Here is a 14,289-nt window from a genome sequence, read left to right as displayed (position 1 = left end):
CTGGGATCGAGCCCCGCATCGGGCTCTCTGCTCAGCACCGAGCCTGCTTCCCTTCCTCTCTCTCTCTCTGCCTGCCTGTCTGCCTACTTGTGATCTCTATCTGATAAATAAAATCTTAAAAAAAAAAAAAAAAAAAAAGAAATAGCCCAGTAAACAGACCACTGGCCAGGAGATCTTATTACCAGTATTGGCTCTTTCTCTAACTTACTGTGTCTCCTTGGATAAGTCATTTCCCCTGTATATTCCTGATCTGGAAAGAGGAGTTACCAGCATTCTTCATTTATTATTCATACTCTGCCTTGTTCCCAAAAGTATGTTTGTGACAGCATGTTATCCACAATGTTTTTGTGGGCTTCATTGTGACAATGGTTGTGAAAGTGTTTTGGAATAGTTGATATGAAGTATTAGGAGTAGTTATTTTCTGTACAACTATATGGTGTGTTTCTTGTTGATAAAAGCTATATAGGATTCAGGGGAATTTCTTTCCCAGTGGAAGACATCAGAAAAAAATACATGGAAGTGAGTGTAGAGAAGGTAATCTAGAGATACATAAGTGCTTTCTGGATACCCACAGCACCCTAGAAAGTAGGCTCAGAGTGCTAACCAGTTTTGCTCGGGACCCATATGTAAAAATACAATACCCCTGTTCTAGATTCTTATAAACATTGTATGTCACTAAGAAAAACCTAACAAAAAACCCCCTTAGCTACAGTTTCTTTACTATCTTCTCTGCTAGCATGTTCATTATCTGTATCTTGAAACACCCCTGATATCCATCCATGTTTTTTCTCTGCTTCTGTTCTGTCTTCTCCAGTCAGTCTTCATGATGCTGCCATACTAGTTCTTTAAATTTTTTCCGGGTCTCTTGGGTGGCTCTGTTGTTTGGGCATCTGCCTTCAGTTCAGGTCATGATCCCAGAGTTTTGTATCGAGTCCTGCATTGGGCTACTTGCTCAGTGGGGAGCCTGCTTCTCACTCTGCCTGCTGCTCCCCCTGCATATGCACTCGCACGCTGTCTCTCTCTCTCTGGCAAATATGTGGGTTAAATATTTGAAAAATAATAAAAAAAAATTTTAAATATTTTTTCCTTATTATAAAAATAATATGTATTTATCATAATTTTTATACATATATTTTAAGATTTATTTATTTATTTGAGAGAAAGAGCACAAGCAGAGGGAGTAACAGAGGGAGAGGGAGAAGCAGGCTCTCTGCTGAGCAGGGAGCCTGACACAGGACTTGATCCCAAGACCCTGAGATCATGACCTGAGTGGAAGGCGACACTTAACTGACTGAGCCACCCAGGGGCCCCCATAAGAAAATTGTTTTAATACAGATAAACAAAAAAGACAATAAGAATTATCCTCGATATCTCTACCCAGGAATAACCACTGTCAATATTTTGAAAATACCTTGCCAGTCATTTTTCTGTACCTATATTTTTAGTTGCTTAAAATGGGATCATACAGAGGGATGAATATGTAGATAAATGTGCCAAGCACAATAAAATGTTGATTGTAGAATATAGATGTAATTGAACAGTTCATTGTAAAATTCTTTCAATACTTCAGTATGCTTGAATTTTTCATAATAAAACTTGTGTAGTTTTATTTTTTAATTTACATAATAAACCATGCATAGTTCTCCAGATATGTCCTTTTCTCTGGCCTTTTCTAGATTTCACATGTGATAAAACCTCTGCGTTAAATCCCTGCCCATAAGCCTTATGGCTTATTCAGTAGACTTGCAGTGTGGGAAGGGCACCTTCTAGTCTAAAGGAGAGTTGGCGAATAACTTTACTGGAAAGGAATTTTATTTTTATTTATCTATCTATTATTTATTATATTTAATATAATAAAAATATTATATTTATATAATAAATATTCAAGCCCCACAGTGGGCTCTAGCATGGAGCCCAGTGTGGGGCTTGAACTCAGGATCTTGAGATCAAGACCTGAGCTGAGATTAGGAGTAGGATGGTCAACTAACTGAGTCACCCAGGTGCCCCTAGAAAGGAATTAGGTGCTTCATTTTTGTGTACTAAGGAAAACTATCTTTTTAAGTATTCATTTTTTGTAGAATAGTCATTATTTATTTTTTTAAGTAATCTCTGCACCCAACATGCGGCTTGAACTCACAACCCCAAGGTAAAGAGTGGCATGCTCTACCAACTGAGCTGGCCAGGTGCCCCATACAGTCATTCCTAACTTGGGGCTTATGGTCCCTCTGGACCCATGGAAAACCTTCAAGAGGTTCATGAACCTCCCTGAAGATGAGTGTACAGTGTGGTGTTTGGTGTATTTTTCTAGAGAAGAGGGTCTTTAACATTCCTAGGTCTCTCAGAGGCATATGGTCAGAAAAGATTAAGCACCACTGATTTCAGGTGGAGGGTCCCAAACCCTACTGCCAGACATTGGTTGTGCGTGCATGCCCAGGTGACCAAGCCAAACGTTTGGCTTGGAAAATTACTGAGTTTTCTCATAGTCTGTAGTACTCTCTTTTAAAAAAATCTAGTGCCCGGCTAGCTCAGTCCGTAGAGCATAAGACTTAAAAAATTGGGGCACCTGGGTGGCTCAGTGGGTTAAAGCCTCTGCCTTCGGCTCAGGTCATGGTCTCAGGGTCCTGGGATCAAGCCCCACATCGGGCTCTCTGCTCCGCAGGGAGCCTGCTATCTCCTCTCTCTCTCTCTGCCTACTTGTGATCTCTGTCTGTCAAATAAATAAATACAATCTTAAAAAAAAAAAAAAAAATCTCAGCAAAGGATGCCTGGGTGGCTCAGGTCATGACCCCAGGGTTTTGGGATTGAGCCCCATATCAGGCTTCCCTCCCTCTCCCACTCCCCCTGCTTATGTTCCCTCTCTCTCTGTCTGTCTCTGTCAAGTAAATAAAGTCTTTTAAAAATAAATAAATAGGGGCACCTGGGTGGCTCAGTGGGTTAAGGCCTCTGCCTTCAGCTCAGGTCATGATCCCAGGGTCATGGGATCGAGCCCCGCATCAGGCTCCCTGCTCAGGCGGGGAGCCTGCTTCCCCTCTCTCTCTCTCTGCCTGCTTCTCTGCCTATTTGTGATCTCTGTTTGTCAAATAAATAAATAAAATCTTTAATAAATAAATAAATAGTAAAATTAAAAATCTCACCAAAGGTTAAAGGTTATATTTTAGCTCCTACATCTTAGTTGAATCATTCTTCTTGTAGCTCTTAATGTATACTGTTCTCTGTTCTGCAGTGGGCCACCTGACCAAGCTTTAGCACATATGAGGATGATGTACAAAGATCTTGGTTTCTGTAGGACTGTCCCATAGAGAGTTGGGTTATGTCTGACATCTGTGGTCTCCTTGCCCTGTAGGCTCACGTGATGGCTCTATGGGACTCTGGGAGGTGACAGACGACGTGTTGACCAAAAGTGATGCAAGGCACAACGTGTCACGGGTCCCTGTGTATGCTCACATTACTCACAAGGCCTTAAAGGACATTCCCAAGGAGGACACAAACCCTGACAACTGCAAGGTCCGGGCTCTGGCCTTCAACAACAAGAACAAGGTATGAGCTCGTCACAGAGGAAGGCTCTTTCTATTGCTTCAGCTTCTGGGCTTATATCTTGGCACTTGGCTTCTCCTTCCAAGTCAGTACTTGCTAACATAGCTTAGTTCTGAGCCCATGGAGGATTGAAGGCTGAGGGTTGCTGGTGAGAAATTATAACAGATCATGAAACCCATCCCTTGCACTGAGCTCTGCAGTATTTCTCTGGAGGGTCCATCTTTGTGGGTCAGCCACATACAGTTACCCTAGGGACACTAAGGACACTTTGATTTGACTGTGTCTCATTTGCACATGCCTTTGCAGGTGCTCTATTTTGGGTGTGATTTTCATACATACCTCTGAAGACGATGGCTTTTTTTCTCTTTGGTATTCACTTTCTTTTCATGCTTCACTGCCTCTTCTCAACCTACCAGTAGGTCTTACCTAATCATTTAGTCAGATCTGAAACTGGGGATATTAAGTAGAATGTTGGGATGGGGACTCAGAGCCAAAAGAGAGGAAAAGCTCCCAAAATCTCAATCAGGCCACATTTTGAAGGGTAGTTCCCTTAATCTCCTAACTTCTGGCCATAACTGTAGCCTAGAGATAGATTGAGATTCTCCACTCATAGAAGCTCTCATACTGCCATTTATGAAACTGTCCTTCATGTGTTTATTCTGCTGGAACTATCTAACAGGATGTCATGGGAATGATTGCATAGTAAGAGCCTTTGGAATCATGGGTATTTACATGACTGCTAGAACCTGGCTTTCTTCTTTTTTTTTTTTTCTTAAGATTTTATTTATTTATTTGACAGAGATCACAAGTAGGCAGGGAAGCAGGCTCCCTGCTGAGCAGAGAGCCCGATGTGGGGCCCGATCCCAGGACCCTGGGATCATGACCTGAGCCGAAGGCAGAGGCTTTAACCCACGGAGCCACCCAGGCGCCCCCCCACCCCCGGCTTCCTTCTTGAGTTCTCCCAAATAGCAACCTTAATTTAATATGCTGTCCAGCTGCGTTCCATAGAGTGAGGTGATAGGCTGACCATCCCTGGCCCCCCTGCTGGAATCATGGGATAAGAATGAATGAAGAGGGGAGGACTCCAACCTTCAGGGTCCTCCCCTGCTTACTACCATGTATTAGTTGCTACAGATTGAAATATAACCTGTTTTTCATTGCTCTTGTAGGAGTTGGGAGCAGTATCTCTGGATGGTTATTTTCATCTCTGGAAGGCTGAAAATACATTGTCTAAGGTGTGATGAACATGACTTAGTGGTTTTACCTGAAAATTCACCTTTTGGTTAAAATACTTTTATTCTTCCTAAGCCTTTTCATTCTTGTCTAAGTCACCAGTTTTCCAAGGGTCTGGGCATGTTAATGCACAGTGCATGGAACTCTGAGTCTAACATGCCTCTCTTAAAAGTCTTGTAAAGAGATCAGAGGGGGAGAATCTTTCACATTGCAAGGACTTGCTGTCTACAAGCAGTCCTCTAGTCCACAAGGCATTTAAGTATTAGCTTATGGATTATTGGTCATTTAGCATGTTGAAAGGACAGGAAAACCTAGAAGTTAGAATTACCAGCTACTGAAAACCAATTAAACTAAGATAAACTATCTCTGAAATAATAGGTAATGAGAATATTTACAATCTTTATAAGCAACTTTTGCACAAAGTGAAACCTACCTGTGGGTCCCTCTTGTCCCAGAGACTTTTGCTGCTTATTACTTCTGTGATAGACTCTTTCTCAAGAGGAAGCAGAGTTCCAGGAATAACTGACTCCTTCATGTCAAGCAGCCTTTGAGCTCCACTGACCTTGGTTGGTGCCTTATATGCAGTGGGCACCCACTAAGGATGGGGTGAATGACAAGGATCCAGGATTAAGGCTGAGTGTTGTTAGCTGAGGTTGACCCAGTCCCAGGAGTGTGCTGTTTGTGGTGTGTAACACCCATACAATTGGGAAGCTAGGCTGAGGGTAGCCAGAAATCAGCCCCTTTATCTGAAGAACAGTGAGGAGGGTGGTAGCAGAGAGGGTCATGGCAGAGAACAGTGTGACCATGGCTTTAGTGCCCTGGGGTTATCCCTGGAAATAACCTGTACGTCTAAGCCTTTCTGCTTCGAATTATTTAATTCCAAATTAATCTTTTTCCCTAATCAGTCCTGTCCATTACTGAGATCTTACTGCATATTAGTCACCCTCTCTTTCTCTTACTTAGTGGTGAAACAGGGCATTATTTTTGTCTTTTTGTCTCTGACTTTATGTGGCTTGTGTTTGAAGGAAGCCCACGGAATTGGGCATCTAACTAAGAACACTCCCCTGTAGGATGCTCTCTGGTACTACCATGGGTGCCTCACTCCTTTTTCTGTTTCAGCTCCTCTCCACCAAACTGCCATATTGCCGTGAGAATGTGTGCCTGGCCTATGGTAGTGAATGGTCAGTATATGCAGTGGGCTCCCAAGCTCATGTCTCCTTCTTGGATCCACGGCAGCCATCATACAACGTCAAGTCTGTTTGCTCCAGGGAGCGAGGCAGTGGTAAGAGTCGTGGTATGGCCCCTGTTCGGTAGGAAGATATTGCAGAAGATGAGACCACCTTAAACAGCCTTAAAGATTTAAGGGTCATAATTTTTCAGGGGTAGATGATGAGGAAGCCGAAGGCTAGCTGAAGACAAAGCACAAGCTGACACCCTGCAACCTCCCCCTCACCCCCCACTCCTCACTCCTGGGTGGGAGGTGTGTAGCATTCTTCCAGGGATCTCCAAGCTAAATGTTAATACCTTGCTAGGAGAAAATAACTTGACAATGGGAAGACCCCAGGTATCTTGTAGATGGTCCTCTTTAGCATATGAAAGTTCTTTTGAAACCTCCCTTTTCCTTACTTCCCCCACCTCAGGAGTCTATAATCAGCCACTCCTCAAGACCTGGGGCAGTGGCTCTTCCCATGGGTCCTGTCCCTGTGCTTTAAAATATTTTATTTATTTATTTGACAGAGATCACAAGTAGTCAGAGAGGCAGGCAGGGGTGGGGGGGAGGGGAGCAGGCCCCCCGCCGAGCAGAGAGCCCGATGCTGTTCTCGATCCCAGGACCCTGAGAAGGCAGAGGCTTAATCCACTGAGCCACCCAGGTGCCCCTGTCCCTGTGCTTTAATAAACCACCATTTTGCACCAAAAAAAAAAAAAAGAAGAAGAAAGAAAAAAGAGTCCCACTGTGCCCTGACTTAGAGGAGCATTGCAGATGGGTTTTGACTTTAAGTTTCTACGTTGGTTGCAGAACAAGTATAGTGATCTTTATGTAACCTGGTGGAGGTATTTGGTGATAGAAGAAGGGAGCTTATGAACCTGCAAATGGCAGCAGAGCCTCAAGCCACCAGAGGCAAATTTGTGGCCATGTGAAGCCTTTAGTGGAAACCAATAGGATATTGGTGTTTTTCATATTCTTTCACATATCTTGACTTTCTGTCCTTTGGCAGTTTTTTGCTGGTGCCCTGCCTGAACAGTAAACTTCATTTATGCTAAGGGTTGATGTGCAGTGAGGGAGTTTACTGAGGGCATGAGGAAGCTTTTGAGGGTGGCGGATAGGTGGTGGATATAGTCATTATTTTGATGGTGCTGGTAGTGTCGTGGCTATATACATATGTTAAAACTTAAGATTGGGGGCACCTGGGTGGCTCATTGGGCTTAGCTGCTGCTTTCTGCTCTGGTCATGATCTCAGGGTCCTACTTTAAATATGTGTAGTGTATTGTTTGTCATTTATACGTCAGTAAAAACTGAAGAAAATACTTAGTTCTTTTTTTTTTTTTAGTTCTTTTTTTTTTTCTTTAAAGATTTTTACTTATTTGACAGAGAGATCACAAGTAGGCAGAGAGGCAGGCATGGAGGGGGGGTGGGTAGCAGGCTCCCTGCCAAGCAGAGAGGCCGATGCAGGGCTTGATGCAGGGCTCGATCCCAGGACCCTGGCACCATGACTGAGCCAAAGGCAGAGGCCTTAACCTACTGAGCCACCTAGGTGCCCCCTTTTTTTTGCTTTTTTAAAAGATTTTATTTATTCACTTGACAGAGAGAGGGAGATCACAAGCAGGCAGAGTAGCAGGCAGAGAGAGGTGGGGGAAGCAGGCTCCCAGCTGAGCAGAGAGCCCAATGCCCGGGCTCCATCCCAGGACCCCAAGATCATGACCTGAGCCGAAGGCAGAGGCTTAACCCACTGAGCCACTCAGGCGCCCCACTTAGTTTAGTTCCACTGGGAGTGAATTCAGCTTCAGCCTCCCAACTTTTTTTTTTTTTTTTTTTTTAATTTATTTTAAGAGAGAGCGTGTGCAAGCAAGAGAGCACAAGCAGGGGGCACAGCAGAGGAAAAGGGAGAAGCAGACTCCCTACTGAGCAGGGAGCCAGATGTGGGGCTCAGTCTCAGGACCCTGAGATCATGACCTGAGCTGAAGGCAGTCACTCAACTGACTGAGCCACCCAGGCGCCCCAGCCTCCCATCTTTTTTTTTTTTTTTAAGATGTTGTTTCTTTATTTGACAGAGAGAGAGAGATCACAAGTAGGCAGAGAGGCAGGCAGCCGGGGCGGGGAAGCAGGCTCTCTGCTCCTGGGATGACGACCTGGGCTGAAGGCAGAGGCCTAACCCACTGAGCCACCCAGGCACCCAGCCTCCCATCTTGTACGATATATTTTCTCTGAGAGGACTCTTTATTTATCAAGGAATAAAAAGACATGTTTGTACTGTACCTTAAGATTTCAAAATACTTCATCTTACCTGGAACCCTGTGGGAAGCAGGTGGAAAAACGTAAGGTTAGTGTTAACCCTTTTTTATAGATGAGGAGACCGAGACCCAGAGCAGTTAAATAACGTGCTCAACATCATACAGATTGGTGGGAGAACAGCCATAGACTAGGATCCAGATCATTCAGGTTAACAAAGTATATGTTATCTCACTATTCCCCTTCTCATGCAAAAGTGTAGCTGCATTATCCTGGAAGTCCTAAAAGGCACACTATGGATTACAATTTAGCCTCTCTCTTCCAAGTATTGTTTATTTTCATGCAGATACTGCAAAAGTGGCTTTTGTTTGGGGTTGGTTTTCAGTTATAGTTAAGACACTCCTGTTTCAGCCCTCAGAGAATAATGTGTGCATTGAGAATTGTAAGGGGAAGAATAAATAGGCTTGGCTGGAATAATGTCTGCAATGAAAAGCTTTAAGAGGGGCGCCTGGCAGGCTCAGTTGGTGGAGCATGCGACTCTTGATCTCTGGGTTATAGGTACAAGTCCCATATTGTATATAGAGATTACTTAAAAATAAAATCTTTAGGGCACCTGGTTGGCTCAGTAGCATGCAATTCTTGTCTTGGGGTTGTGAATTGAGCCCCATGTTGGATAGAGAGATTATTTTTAAAAATCTTTAAAGAATTAAAAATTTGGAATACCTGGGTGGCACGGTCGTTAAGTGTCTGCCTTCGGCTCAGGTCATGATCCCAGTGTCCTGAGATCGAGGCCCAAGTCAGGCTCCCTGCTCAGCGGGAAGCCAGCTTATCCCTCTCCCACTCCCCCTGCTTGTGTTCCTTCTCTCACTGTGTCTCTCTCTATCAAATAAATAAATCTTTTAAAATATGTAATTTAAAAATTAAATGAAATCTCTTTTTAAAGTAGGCTCCAGGGGCGCCTAGGTGGCTCAGTGATTTAAGCCTCTGCCTTCCACTCAGGTCATGATCTCAGGGTCCTGGGATCGAGCCCCGCATCGGGCTCTCTGCTCAGCAGGGAGCCTGCTTCCCCCTCTCTCTCTGCCTGCTTCTCTGCCTACTTGTGATCTCTCTCTCTCTGTGAAATAAATAAATAAAATCTTTAAAGTAGGCTCCATGCCCAAAATGGAGCCCAGTGCAGGGCCCGAACTTAATAGCCCTGAGATTTAAGATCTGAACTGAGATCAGGAGTCTAATGTTTAACCAACTGAGCCACCCAGGCACCCCTAAAAAAAAAAAATTAAAAAAAAAAAGGCTTCATGAGATTTTGGTTACTATTACAGGAGTAGCTTTCATGCCTAATAAGGAAATACTGATTCCATAGATAATTTTGAGCCCCTCTGATGTGCCAAGAGACATCTTTGTGGGGTTTTTTTGTTTTTTGTGGTTTTTTTTAAAGATTTTATTTATTTATTTGACAGATCACAAGTAGGCAGAGAAGCAGGCAAAGAGAGGAAGGGAAGCAGGCTCCCCGCTGAGCAGAGAGCCCAATGCAGGGCTCGATCCCAGGACCCTGGGATCATGTCCTGAGCCGAAGGCAGAGGCTTTAACCCACTGAGCCTCCCAGGCACCCCAAGAGACATCTTTGTATCCCATGCACTTATTTGATCCACAGATGCAATATCATATAAAGACCTCTTGCATGGTAGTGGTTTTAGGTCAGATAGGAAGGAGTCCTTTTTAACATAATGATTTGTAAATAGCAGATTACCCTGTTTCAGTATAGGTTGGAAACATACTGAAAGAGAGTTTAGAGTTAGGAAAGATGATTCCACAATGAGTCTAGGGGAGGGAGGTTCTGGGTACACTTAGGGTCTTAAGCCAAAGGCATCTTAGGCATCATCAGGCCTCTGGTACTTCTCTAAGGCTTATGGAAGGGTTCCTGTTAGTGTCTGAATGGGCATTGTGCCACCAGGGTTCTCAGGCTTTCACATGAGCTATTCCTGCCATAAACACCCGGGAAAGGCACTGTCTAGTATTTGGAGGTGCCATGTGACCTCAGTGCCAGAGAAATACAGGTTAGCAGATTGTCAGTGTGTGCTCTCCCTACTCATTGCCCTTTACTTTTGTCTCTCAGGGATCCGGTCAGTGAGCTTTTATGAGCACATCATCACTGTGGGTACAGGGCAGGGTTCCCTGCTGTTCTATGACATCCGAGCTCAGAGATTCCTGGAAGAGAGGCTCTCAGCTTGTTATGGGTCGAAGCCCAGACTAGCAGGGGAGAATCTGAAACTGACCACTGGCAAAGGCTGGCTGGTGAGTAAGCCCCTCTCTGACATGGTTACTGAACAGTGACAGAAGAATTGCCTTCAGTCTACCCACCTCTTCCCACCCCCACTGATACATCAGCCACCCACATACTTTTTTAAAGATGGTAAGAGGCACTCCTTAGAGCAGAGAAAGGCACTCCCACTTGATTTTGCTTCTGTGTCTACATGTCCATGGGAAAACCGAAGCCCAGTAAGATAAGCTAGTTGACTCGGGATTCCCCCCAAGTGATAATAGATCCGGAAGGAGAAGCACCCCCCCCCCCCGACTGTGGCGGCCACTGAATTCCTAAAGAGTTTGGTTCTGGCTGTCCTGAGACTTTAGGTTGGTATAGCAGTTGTTCAGCCTGTTCCTGCCTGATGTTCATTTGGGAACATGAGGCTCCATTTCCCATGAGCACCAACCACAGTCTCCTGACATCAGGTTAAATGCAGGACCCTCTCAAGACCAGAAGGCATTCCTGTCCCTTTCTGTCCTCTTCTCTGCTTCATGGCCTAGAGGTGCTAACAGAGTCTTGTTTTCTTCCCATAGAATCATGATGAAACGTGGAGGAATTACTTTTCGGACATTGATTTCTTCCCCAATGCTGTTTACACCCACTGCTACGATTCGTCCGGAACGAAACTCTTTGTGGCAGGAGGACCCCTCCCTTCAGGGCTCCATGGAAACTATGCTGGGCTCTGGAGTTAATGACAACTAACTCTCTCCCAAAATGCAGAGATTTACACTAACTTCCATCCTTAGTTTTCTTGTTTCTTTTTCTTCCAGTTGTGTGAGGCCCTCATGTTAGTGGGAACAGGAGAGTTTGCCTATGGTTTAGGCACTTGACAGGAAGCTCTGTACAGAAATCTGAAGGCTTTTTTGTTGTTGGTTTTTTTCTTCTGCTTTTGGTAATCAGAATTTTACTGTCTTTTTTCTTTCTGGCTTCTCAACCAAACACTGTTAATTCTTATTTTTTCCTTAAGTGACACACACTCTCCCCTTTTGGTTCTTTAGGCTGGCGTACTCATTTTCACCCTTACTTCACTCTTGAGAGGTAGGGCTCCTTTATAATTATGTGGTTGCTGTCAGACTTTCTGTGAAAGTTTGGGGGCTGTGTGTGTGTCTGTTGTGTGTGTGTCTGTGTGTCTGTGTGAGAAAGAGAACTTGGATGCCTGCAAACACTGTGTGTCACTGAAAGTACCTGGAGTAAGAATTACTTGTAATTAAAATATTTATAAAAAAAGAAAAACAACTTTATTCACAGTCAGCTTTGGGACTAGTCTTTATCTTGTTTTGTAAAAGTCTAACAGCACTGATTATAGGAATTAAAAACAGAAAAACAATCACCACCAGGAAAACCCTTTGAGTTAGATTGCAGACTTCCTAGTGACGCTCATCCCAAGACTCGAGTGATCCGTCCCCTACCTAACTTCCCAACTTGGTGTTGCCCAGGTGAGAATACTCTTGTGTGTCATTTCCACTTTAACTTCCCATCTGCTTAGCCAGTGGCCACTCCCCTAAAACATCAGGGTTTCTATCTGGATGCAGTTCTGGAGGCTGCAGAAGGCTTGGTAGAACTTGATAAAGAGAATCCCCATCCCAGTCTTCCTTTTCCTTCTTCAAACAAGACCTGATCTGGTATCTCAGGGGCCTGGAGCAGGGGGCCTTAAGTCTGCTAACATTCACATACACAGTCCCCTTGGCTTTGGGGAGAAACTTCTCCTTTGCCTTTCTTCTAATCTCCCCAATGGGTTTTGCTTTGCTTTTCTAAATTGGGTTCAGTTCAGGAGGGTGGGGGTAAGCAGGGGGTCTATCTGTGTGTAGTGAGTCCTTCATGTGTGGAATGTTCATTTTCTTACTACAGTGGGGCTGGGGTTAAAGCCACCTCTACCTCTCTGTTGGCTCAGCCCTGGGATGGTGGTGGGTGGCCTAAAGCCAGCAACATTGTGCATGTAAAAGCATTGATGTGACTAGTAATTTGTTCCTCCCTTGAACTGTGTTTAGTCTGAGGTTTTGAAACTTGCAGGCAACTGACTGACTGTGATGTCCAGTTATTCCTTGCTTTTTACGCATCATGTTGCAGATAGCAGCTGCTCCCACCCACAGATTCCTCCTCCATTCTAAGCACATACTCTGCTTCTGTCAGCAGCCTATCCTGGGGAAAGGAAAAGTCATATTTATTCCTGCACTCTAGTTTCTAAATTGTTCTTCCAGTTATCCCCCTCTGCCCTGGGTCTAAGTGGGGAGTTTGAAAAAAAGAGTGCCTTCTCCTTGATAATGGGGGCTGGTGGGGGAGACAGCAAGTCCACCCTATCTTGGTGATACACCAGGTGCACACCACAGGTTCTAGAATTCTCATCTAACTTAGAGAAATAGGTGCTATAAACAGGGAATTAAGTAAAATGCTGGATACTATAGATCTTTTAATTGTCTTAATTTTTTTTTCTATTAAACTACAGTCTGTAGATTTCTTAGTTCTCACAGAACTTCTATCATTTTAAACCAACTTCTATATTAAAAAAAAAAAAGATCTTAAGTAGGATGTTTTGTACTGTTGCCAGACCCTCTTCTGTGATGGGTAATATGTTTGATTGTTTGAGATTTTGTTTTTAAAAATGTAGCACTTGACTTTTTGCCAAGTAAAAAAAAAATAAATATTATTCCAGTTGCAAAGTGGTTTGAGTGAGCATGGATAGCCAAGGGACAGCAAGAAAAAAGGTCCCAAATGATGGTTGGAGGTTTACCTTAGCGGGCTAGGATTGCTTGGAGCAGAAGAGGAACAAGAGTTCCTTCACACTTAAAGACATGTCAAGTGCAAACACAGATACTAAGACCTGCTTGCTTCTGGTCCCCAGCCCTGGCCCAAGATCAGTTGCTCTGGGGACCAGTGGAAGATGAATATGCCCAGGCTGAACATGAGCAAGAAGGCTGCTAGTCCTTGCTCTGAATGACTGGATTTGACCAGTTCCCCTCACCCAAAAGGGTTGGTAATAGGTTCTATCTGCTTCAGTGGAAGGTTCCCTGGGAAGGACTAAAAGTGGCTGCACAGTGCCCAGGAAATAGGATATCATTTTTTTTTTAAGTTGGCACCACAGCTCCTAGCTGCCCTTTATAAGAGGAGAAAACAGTGACCATAGTGAATGATGCTCTTCCCAGAGCTTGTTTGGGGCTATAACTGAGAGAAAGGAAGACTGCTGAATCATACCGCCTTCCTCAGCTGATTCTGGAAGTCCCATCAGGACTGAGCCACAGATCCAGGCAAGGCAGTAGATTCCTCTGTCACATGGTACTTGTTCCTTTTCAGGCAAGCTAGATAGAGCTGCCCTTTGCATCTGCCTTGGAGGCTGACTAGTTCAGAGTGATTTATGCAGGTATCTGCCTGTATGATCAAAGGCCATAAAACGGGAAGGGGGAAGTAATTAACGGATCAAGAGGGCTTCCTAGAGGAAAAGAGCCTTTCCCAAAATGAGATTTTTAGAATACCCAATCCATGGTATAGTGATGGGTATTTGCAGAATGTGCCATGGTCAAGTTATTCCTAGGAAATGCAGATTTAAACAAAGACATGCTGCTTCCCAACCTCAGATTTTGGTTACTGGGACTTATTTTTATGGAATATGTTCTGAGAAAGGTGATGGGATATGGGATCGACCTGGCTTAGGCTCCTGTCCTCCGTGCAATCTTGGCCTACTCCTGTTTTCCAGCCAGACTTTGCAGCAAAGTATTTATCTCACAGAAAAACTTCGTGGACTTGATAGGTTCCCTCCCTTTCCTGCTGCAGTCCCTAT

General features: G+C 44.2%; 1 protein-coding gene across 1 annotated transcript in view; it reads left to right on the top strand.

The window, feature by feature from the left end:
* DCAF12 (DDB1 and CUL4 associated factor 12) overlaps positions 1-13,171 on the top strand; it is a 29,485-nt gene extending 16,314 nt beyond the window's left edge. The window contains exons 5-9 of the mRNA XM_080820809.1: positions 3,344-3,537; positions 4,704-4,769; positions 5,887-6,049; positions 10,329-10,507; positions 11,051-13,171. Coding sequence (XP_080676935.1) covers positions 3,344-3,537; positions 4,704-4,769; positions 5,887-6,049; positions 10,329-10,507; positions 11,051-11,209 — 761 coding nt within the window. The 3' untranslated portion in view covers positions 11,210-13,171. The remainder of the gene's footprint in view (positions 1-3,343; positions 3,538-4,703; positions 4,770-5,886; positions 6,050-10,328; positions 10,508-11,050) is intronic.
* The last annotated feature ends 1,118 nt before the right edge of the window (positions 13,172-14,289 follow it).

The sequence above is a fragment of the Martes martes genome (assembly GCF_963455335.1).
Source record: "Martes martes genome assembly, chromosome: 12".
In the NCBI taxonomy this organism is placed as follows: Eukaryota; Metazoa; Chordata; class Mammalia; order Carnivora; family Mustelidae; genus Martes; species Martes martes.
The sequence above is the reverse complement of the archived record's forward strand: the minus strand, read 5'-3'. Positions and strand labels throughout refer to the sequence as shown.